Source organism: Sminthopsis crassicaudata, chromosome 2 (genome assembly GCF_048593235.1).
Source record: "Sminthopsis crassicaudata isolate SCR6 chromosome 2, ASM4859323v1, whole genome shotgun sequence".
NCBI lineage: Eukaryota > Metazoa > Chordata > Mammalia > Dasyuromorphia > Dasyuridae > Sminthopsis > Sminthopsis crassicaudata.
The window spans coordinates 148,786,293-148,796,012 of NC_133618.1; the positions used below are offsets into that span (position 1 = coordinate 148,786,293).

Consider the following 9,720-nt stretch of genomic DNA (forward strand, 5'->3'; position numbering starts at 1 on the left):
TTCATTTATTCCACAAATATTTATTGAGCACCAACTATTTGCAAGGCACTGAGAAAACAATAAAGTCCTAACTCCTTTTAATCAGGTTATTTTAAAATTAAAGGATTTGGTACCATCTGACTGACACTTGAATACTGTACTCCTTGTTACTTAGACTGATATGAGATTGGGGCCTGCCTCAGTTTCCTCATCTGTAAAATGAAGGGATTGGACTAGACAGTCTCTAAGATTTTTTTCTAGCTCTAAATCTATGGTCTTTTGTATAACAATAACTAAAAAAATGACAGGATATAATTGCTACTATTTATTTATATGATACTTTTTATAAAGTTTTATATACATTCTCACTTAAGCTTCATAGCTCTGTGAAATAAATAGTATTACCTCCTTCCCCACATTTTAGAGATAAGCAAACTGAGGGTCAGGGAAGTGACTTATGTGCAACTGATCTTCGTTGAGTACAAAACTCTCCACTTTGTCACATTGCCTCTCTAGGTGGAATAAATCAAATAAGGCTTTCTGTGTACAAATGAAAGCTAGAATAGTGCAGAAGAGAGAGAAATTGTTTCCAAGTGAAGGAATCAGGAAGGGTTTTATGGAGAGCTGGAATTTGGAGTGAATCTTAGAGCAGCAAGATTGTAGGGGGGGTAGAGGTGGGATAATGAGGACAATGCAGGCAAAAGAAACATCCTCTCCTGTGAGCCAGAAATCACAAGAGAAGAGGGAAAAGGATTAACATGGAGCTCTAGGTGGAGGAGGAATTACTGGGTAGATTGGGTGGCACCAGATTGTGGAGCTTGAATATTAAATTGAGTCAGAACTTAATCTTATAGTGTGAAAGTTTTTGAACTAGTGAGGAATAATCCTGGTGGTGTTTTTTAAAATTAACCAAACAGCTATGTGTAGAATGGACTGGGAGTCTCAAGGTAAAGAATTTAGGAAATCCACAATAGAACAGCATGAGGGCATAAGAACCTTAATTGGACAGTGTTTATTGGAATGCAAGGAAAGAACTTGGCCTTGATCCAAAATGAACCCAGTATTTGAATTAGGAAATAGCACACTGTGGCCAGAAATAGAAATGGCTATTTGGGAAGTCAGACTGATTTGGGACATCCAAGGTAACAAGTTTGGTTTTGATGTGTTAGGTTAATAATGAAATGAGGACAGAACTGGCATTCGGGTCAAGACAAGCTAGGATCCGCTCCTGTCTCTGATCCATCCTAGTGTACTATTGAACTTCTTGGTATTCTGGGGCAGCTAGGTGTGCCATAGTGCACAGAGCACCACTAGAGTCAGGAGAACCTAAGTTCAAATGTGCTGCGGCGTGACCTTGAGCAAGTCACTTAACTTGTTTTATTTCCTTATCTGGGAAATGGAGAGAATAATGGCCCCTACATCCCCAGATTGTGGTGAGGATTGAGATATCTGTAAAGTATTCTGTAAATCTTAAAGTGCTCTATGTTATGCTAGTTATTATTATTTCTACAAGTGCAGAAGATGCCAACTGTATTGGGCCCCATAGTATTAATTGTCTCACAAAGGAATATTCCAGGAAATCTGAGTCTTTGTCTTTTGGGTTTAAAATGATTAAGGGGTTGAGATTTTCCTCAGTAGTTAGAGGAGTAGATGACAGGAGCACAGGTAAGAGATCAAGAAGGTAGAGCATAAAGACTTAACTTTAAGATGCCAGAAAGAGGAATGGCTGTCACCTCATCCTGTCAATTTAAAAGAAAGCCATAAACCTAGCCCTATCACAAGCCAACTCATATCAGTTATAAAGAACAAAGAACCTTCTTCAAACCAGTCACCTCATGGTTTTGATGTATCTGGTTTCCTACTTTCACCTGCCCCATTGGACTTGTCTTCACATTCACGGATGTGCTCTCTTGTCTGTCCCCTTGGATCTGGCATCTTGATGCCCCCTGTATCCTATACTTGGCCAAAATTCATGTGTAACAGCATGAAAATAAACTCAAACTCAAACAGCTTTTAGTGAGATTGACTGGGTTACTGCTGAAGTTCTATGTACAGAACAAGTGGATAACGGAGAATGCTGGTTTATTGGTAGGTTTGGTGCCTGGCCAGAAATCTCTTAATTTGTGTTCATTAGCAGGATTGCAACATCAGTGATGAACTGAGAATGATAAACATAGTGGTGTTGACCCAAATCATTAAGTAGTATTTCCTAAGGGAGAAATTTGGAAAGAGGAAACTAAGGGCCAACTTTTAGAGGAAAAACTAGCTATAAGCAAGAAAGAAAAAAGAACAGTGTCCCATTAACATGGGGGGCATGAAAGTAAGGTTTTAAAGCAGCAATCAAAAGTGTCATATGAAGTAGAGAAGCAGGGTTAAAGAAGCAAAGGTTAAATCCCAAGAAAGTTGTTGAGTTAGAGCAAAAAGAAGTTATAAGAAGAGCTAGAAGACTCCTATGTTGATTGAGTACTTTTTCACAATAGACAAAGTATTTATAGTCCTGATGTAAGTTTCCAGGTTCTTAAAGGGCTGATGCTTTCTGCTTTAGGTAGAGGCTTCCAAGCTTAAAGCTTGGAGCTCTAAGCCCATGAGTTAGTATGGAGCCCAATACATATGATCAGATATGTATGTTTATGAGGAATTTCTCTTTCAGTATCTGTGTCCTCTTTTGTGTCCTTTTTTGATGAGCCTTAACAGTGACTTTGGTCATTGTTTTTGGTGGTGTCCTTAAAGCCTCATTTTGTTTTTAAGATGTGTCAGTCTAGGGGCAGTGAGGTGGCACAGTGGATAGAGCACCAGCCCTGAAGTCAGGAGGACCTGAGTTCAAATTTGACTTCAGACACTTAACACTCCCTAGCTATGTCACTTAACTCTATTTGTCTCAGGGAAAAAAAAAAGATGTGTCAGTCTCAATTTATGATATGGTACCTTTATGCCATTTGTTCAAGAAATTAGGAGGCAAAAGAAAGGGAAAAAATAGAATAGTAAACAGAAATGGTAGCAGATTTAAAAAACATTTAAGATAGATTGCCCCATCTTAATATTTCAATAGAGTCAACTTAAATATTGGTAATAGAATAAAGTGAAAAGGATAAATGAAGTTTTCCCCAAATTCATAATATTACCAGGGTTATTCTTTGGCATAACGTCGTTGATGTTGGATAACAGATGACTTGCTACTGAAAACTTTTCCACATACACTACATTCATAGGGTTTTTCTCCAGTATGAGTTCTCTGATGGCGGTTAAGGTGACTTCTTTGATTGAAGGCTTTCCCACATTCATTGCACTCAAAGGGCTTCTCTTTACTATGAATTTTCTGATGTTGAGTAAGGGATGAGCGATCAAAAAAGGCTTTCCCACATTCATTACATTTAAAGGGAGTCTCTCCAGTATGAGTCCTTTGATGTCGAATAAGGGATGAGAGGCCAAAGAATGCTTTTTCACATTCATTACACTCATAAGGTTTCTCTCCTGTATGTGTCAGCTGATGTCGAGTAAGTATGCTTTTTTGACTAAAGGCTTTCCCACATTCATTACATTCATAGGGACTCTCACCAGTATGAATCCTTTGATGTCGAGTGAGAGATGATCTGTCAAAAAAGGCTTTCCCACAGTCATCACATTCATATGGCTTCTCTCCAGTATGAATTCTCTCATGCACAGCAAGAGATGAACGGTCATAGAAAGCTTTCCTACATTCACTACATTCATAGGGACTTTCTCCTGTGTGGGTCATCTCATGTCTCCGAAGACTGCTGCTATGGCTGAAGGTTTTCCCACATTCCTTACATTCATAAGGTTTCTCCCCAGTATGAGTTCTCTGATGTCGATTAAGGGAAGAACGATCGAAAAAGGATTTCCTGCACTGATTACATTCATGGCCTCTCTCTTTAGTGTTTTTTTGGGTAGGAGTTATTGATATTTGCTTGAAACTTTTCTCATGAGAAAGGGGTTTTTCTTTTGTCTTTCTTTCAGAGTTTTCTCTTTGCTTCTCAAATCTGTCCTCAGATACAGAAATCATTCCTCCAATTCTTTCTGTTAATGTGTCTGGTGATTCTTCTTCTTCAGAAATGTTTTGCTTTGGAACTGATTTCTGGATTCCAGGAATATATTCCCAGCCTGAAACTAAGAGAACATACAAATGTAATGTATGATAAGGACAGAATATTTTCTTTCTGGAAAGAAAATAAAATACCCTCGTTGAAAAACAATAATTAAACCAAAAATAATGAGTACTGAGTATTCATGTTATTAGGCAAATCTCCAAACTGCTCATGTAAACTATGGAAAGTCAAGGAAAAGGAAAGGACAGGAGAGGAAAGCAGAGTATAGAATCAGGAAGCCTGGAGATAGGGGTAGGTGATTGATTGTCTTTCTGATCAATGTAAATAGAAATTATGAGGAAACTCATCCAGGAATATGGTAACATATTACTGTGGTCATCTTTAAGTGGAAGCAAAAGTAATGAGTAGAAATATCAAGGAAAAAATAAGAATTAGAATGGATATATGAGAAGACACAATTTTAGTGAATAAGGAAGGGTAGTCTTTGGAAAAGATAAAGAGGAAGAAAGCTGGAAGCTGGCAACACAAAAAGAAAAACACAGGAATAACATTTGAGGGAAAAAAGAGACTTTCCTCTACCCTCTTAAATCATAAAATATAAAAAACCTTTGCTGACTGAGTCAATTATAATAACAATGTCAGCAATCCTTGGAGTAACTAATATCTTCCTTATTAAACATCTGGCTATTATTTCCACAGAGTCCCATCCAGCTGGATCTCATTCACAGGTAATTGGTAGCACAACCATAGTAATACTGGGTTTTGAGACAAGAAGACCTGAATTCAAATTCAGCCTTAGTAACTTGCGTGATCCTGCCAAATCACTTAATCTGTCTGCCCCAGTTTTCTCAACTGTAAAACTGTAATAAAAATAAATAAATAAATAAAAATAAAATTATGTAAAAACTGAAAGCACTTCCTTCACAGCCTAGTGGTAAGCATCAAATAAAATATCTGTAGAAAAGTGCTTGGCACAGTGCCTGACACATAGTAGGTATCACATAAATAATTATTTCCCTTCTCTTTCCCCCCTTTAATTTACCTAGAGAAGTATTTCTGAGGACAGTTTTTTCTTCAGTTCCTTGTAAATCAAATATCCAAGGCTCTTCCCCTTGCTCCAATTGGAAAATCACATCAGGTTTAGAAATGGGAAGCCCTGTTTAGAGAGAAGGGAATGGAACAAAACAGTTTGAATCTGTCCCTAAAGTCAGTCCTATGCCCATTTTTCTACAAGGAAAGACAAGAGGAAATATAGGCTTATATAACATGAGAATTTGAAGGACCTAACCCATTTAGTCCATATTGCCTACCTCAGAACATGATAGGACAGAGGACACAGCCTTGCCCAATCCCATTCTTACCTGGTATTTTATTATTCTCCCTATAAATTTATAAGCACAATTCCTCCTTTATAAGCTCACACTTTCTTTAGTGTAGCTTTTTTTGCCCCAAATCTTGGTTACACAGCTTTTTGTAGTATGTCTTTTTCCCTCCTTCCCTCTTATGGTGGTTCTGAGAATAGGAAGCCCCTTTTTATTTAGGGTCCAGATTTCCCCAAAAGCTGTAAGTAGGAACAGATACTTTAGCTGCTTTAATTTTTTTCCACATCACTGGTCTAAGAAAATCTAGGTTTTTTCTACTCTATTATCTCATCATGGACTATTACAGAGGTTCTATAACTTCCCTCCAAGGTCCCTTGAATAGTCTTTGGCACATTTTGTCTGTCCAGTTCACATCTGAGGTATTTGAGAGAGTTCTTGATGTCTGTAATATGTCATTTCACCTGTCTTTTTCCAAGTCTGATAACTTGCTAGTTTTTCTAAATTTGTGTGCTCTTCCTAAACTTTATTATTTAGTTGTTTCAGTTGTATCCAACTCTTTGTGGCCCCATTTGGGAATTTCTTAGCAAAGAAAAGCCACCTTTGGGGCAACTTTAGTGGTTGATAATTTTCTTCTTTACAGATAAGGAAACAGAGACAAACAGGGTCAAGAATTTGCCCAGGTTTACACAGCTCATAAGTGAGGCCAGATTGGAGCTTAGATTTTCCTGACTGTAGGCCTGGTGCTCTATCCACTGAACCTCCTAGATGCCCTCTTCTACCATTATAGGGTAAAGCACTCAAACTTTTTGACATCTTTCTCCTCTCCAAGACCCTATTCTTTATCTACACCTTGTTGTGTACACAGTAGGACCTGTCACCTTTACAGATAAGTCATGTAGTTCAAAACATTTCCTATAAACATCTATTAACACTTCTCTACTAAAGACTTGTCATGCTTCTTTCATCGAGGTACAGAGCTAATTCTGAGTTCTCCAAAGCTTGGCCAATTAGAGCAAAGACTGACACGCTTTGTATCCAGATGGAAAAGGCTTCAAAGAGGGGCCTGTTGGCAGAATCAGCAGCTGTTGTCAAGGATCAGGCTAGCTACGTTTAGAGAGCCTCTTCACTAATTTGCTGACTAAAGACTGAATTTGTTGATCACAGAGACTCATGAATAAGGTATATGAATCTCTAGAGAGCTTATGATGTGGATTCACTGTAAGAGGTCCCACATCAACACCTTCACTAATCCTCAAAGTACTAAAAAAAAAAAAAAAAAAAAAAAGTAACTCTCACACATTCTTATCCTTAAGATCTACAGTCCTTGTAAAATAGAGCTTAATCTGCACACTATCTCCCTTGTATACTCCATACAGATTAAGACTAGCCCTGAAATAGAGTCAGCAGGCCTCCTTAAATCGCATTGTCTGTTTTGATATCTCCAGGGCCTTACTTACTTAATGAATGTTTATTTCCATTTAATGAAGAGCATTTTGTTAATAGAGGGCAGACTCTGAATCATGGGATGAAGCCATTCTTACCCAGTGAAATGAGGTTTCTATAATTCTCCAGCATTACATCCCTGTAGAGGTCCCTCTGGACAGGGTTCAGTTGCTGCCATTCTTCTTGGGTGAAGTTCACTGCTACATCTTTGAATGTAACTGATTCCTGGAACAAAAAAATTCTGGTTCACTGGGAAACCCCTCACTCCTAAGAAAAGGAAGTCAATTAAAGCCATTTATATAGCTTAGACACATAAGTGGTTCTGAGGAGGATAAGAGACAAGTCCTGTGAAATCTGGAATAAGGTAGAGGCATGTGACCCATTGTGCCCATCCTTGTCTCCAGGTCATTGTGCCCATCACTGGGCCTCATTAAAGGGGATATCAGTACCCCAATAGGGAATGCTTCTTATAGTGGTCTTCTTATAGTGGTTCCAGTTTCCAAGACAGGAATACTGGGGGTACTGATCCCCAGATGGGCCATAGCCTCGATAGAAAAGATCCCTGATGAGGGAAGGAAAAAGATATACAGTCTGGAAAATGGGGCTGAATTTCAAGAGATAAAGTCCAAGGCACCTGGGACCTGGCTGTCAGGAACATGGGAGCCATTTCTCCTCCTCTTTCTTCTTCTTCTTGATTACCTTCTTAAATAAAGGCAGTCTTGAGAATGCAGGGCTAGGGGAAAAAAAAAAAAAAAAAAAAAAAAAAGATGACATGAGGGAGTATAGTTTTATCTTTTTATTCCTAAGCTCACCAAGCCAGAAATCTTAGGTGAATGGGACTTTATCACCTTTTCCACCTCTCTAAAAATGGAGGCCAGAATGAGCACAAGTGTGGCTGTTTTGCCCAATCTCAATATCAGAGAAAAGGATCAAAAATATTAATATTTGGGACTTTAAGGCTGTGTCAATGTACTGCAGGGGGAAAAGCCCTGTTTCTAATCAGGACAGGTAGCTATGTGATTTTTAACAAGACTAAACCTTATCTGTCATTTTCAAGGGAAAATATTTCCCACTCTCTTCCCTATTTCACATGACAAATAAAAAATAAATGTCTTGACTTCTCCAGCTGCCTCCTGAGGGATGAGACAAGATTTACACATATAAACAAAATATGTATAAAATAGTTAAGGTCATTTTGAGAGATTAACCCAAGCAGTATAACAACAACATAAAAAAATGTAAAAAATATCAGATCCAGGACATGGCATCTAAGTTGAGATCTAAAGAACTCTTCAAGGGATTCTAAAAGACTGGGGTAAAGAGTCAATTTATTCTAAGCATGACAGGCAGACAGCTTGTGCAAAAGCAGAAATAAGAGAAAAAAATGTCATGTGTGTGGATCAGTTAGAACTGGCACATAGCAGGTATTCATTTAATAAATGTTTTTTGAGGACAGTTAGGCGACGCAGTGAACAAAGCACCAACCCTGAAGTCAGGAGTGATTGATAAGGTTAGTGGCAGTCAGAGAGTTGTTAAAATCCCCTTTAAGTTGGCACAAATTCTTCATGAAAGAATTCATGAAACCTGAAATATTAATTGGTAAAAATGGAAGTTTATTGTTGGATAGGAAGCCAGTTTTGCTAAGAAACAGACTTGAGTGGTAAAGTCTTATTAGGGAAATGGAGGCTGATACTGTGAAGAGAAAGCCTCCTCAGCTGTCAGGGTCCTAGAAGCAGAGCAAGCTGCTTTGGACCTTCTGCAAAGAGTGAGTTCACAAACTGCCCTTTAAAAAAGAATCTTTGAGGCTCAAGTTTCAGGTTAAAAAGGAAGCCAAAATGTCCAGGTCTTGATACTTATGAGTATCTGGCCCAGATCTCCAATTGGAATTAAAAGGGTCTGGCATCCTCAAAAGATAAAAAGGGTGATTTTTGACTAAGATTTCTAATAGAATAACAACACAACTTAAGGCGGGGAGGGGGGGGGGTATATGCCTTCCCCAGGAGGGCCTGAGATCAAAATGGAACACAGTATAATTTTAAAGGGCTCAGTTTCCCTCCCCCTTCAGGAGAAACTGAGTTCAAATTTTACCTCAGACACTTAACATTTCCTAGATGTGTGACTCTGGGCAAGTCACTTAACCCCAGTTGCCTCAGCCAAACAAACAAACAAATAAATGTTTGTTGATTAACTAAAGGTCAGTTTGGCTGGACTTCAGAGCACAAGAAAAGGAGCTATATATAATGAAGTTGGAAAAGTAAGTTGAGGCTACTTTGTGAAAGACATTAAATATTAATTAGAAGCATTTATATTTGATCCAATGAGAACCACTGGAGTTTGGGAGGAAAAGAAGTGATAGATAAGACCTGTGCTTTAAGACATATCAATGTGGCAACTGTATGGTTAATAGATAAGAGATAGGAGAGATTTAAGAGAAGAAAATCAATTAGGAAGCCATTGTCAAATCTGGACAAGTGATGATGAGGTCCTGAATTAGGGTATGGCCATTTGAATGGAGAGAAGGATCAAATGCTACAGATGTTATGGACACTGAAAATAAGATCTGGCAACTAGTTGGATATTGAGGCAAGGGAAAATCAAGGATAACTCTGAAGTTGCAAACCTGGGTGATTCCAAGATAATGCTGTCCTCAATATATATTAGCAGTGAACTTAGAGCTCTACATGTATGTACCACAAACAGGATTGTTTCCCAAGGTTCTGCATTTAGCTTTTTTATACTGCCATAAGCTAAAGATATCATCTGTTCCCAATATCATCTGTTCAACTATTACCTCTATAAAGAATGTTATTCAAATTTATTATCTTCAACTCTGCTCTCTTTTCTTAGTAGCAGTTCTCCCCAACCAACTGTGACTTGGCTATGTATTCCTCCACAATAATAAGCCTTCTTCC

The 9,720-nt window shown here is 38.2% G+C and overlaps 1 protein-coding gene across 3 annotated transcripts in view; it reads right to left on the reverse strand.

Annotated features, from left to right (window-relative positions):
* LOC141555067 (uncharacterized) overlaps positions 1 to 9,720 on the reverse strand; it is a 17,240-nt gene continuing 7,520 nt past the window's right edge. For all 3 annotated transcript variants that reach the window (XM_074287648.1, XM_074287647.1, XM_074287649.1), the window contains exons 2-5: positions 7,443 to 7,541; positions 6,907 to 7,033; positions 5,086 to 5,199; positions 1 to 4,104 (exon numbers count right to left, since the gene is read on the reverse strand). In XM_074287648.1, the coding sequence (XP_074143749.1) occupies positions 3,107 to 4,104; positions 5,086 to 5,199; positions 6,907 to 7,033; positions 7,443 to 7,475 (1,272 nt within the window). In that variant the 5' untranslated portion in view covers positions 7,476 to 7,541 and the 3' untranslated portion in view covers positions 1 to 3,106. The remainder of the gene's footprint in view (positions 4,105 to 5,085; positions 5,200 to 6,906; positions 7,034 to 7,442; positions 7,542 to 9,720) is intronic.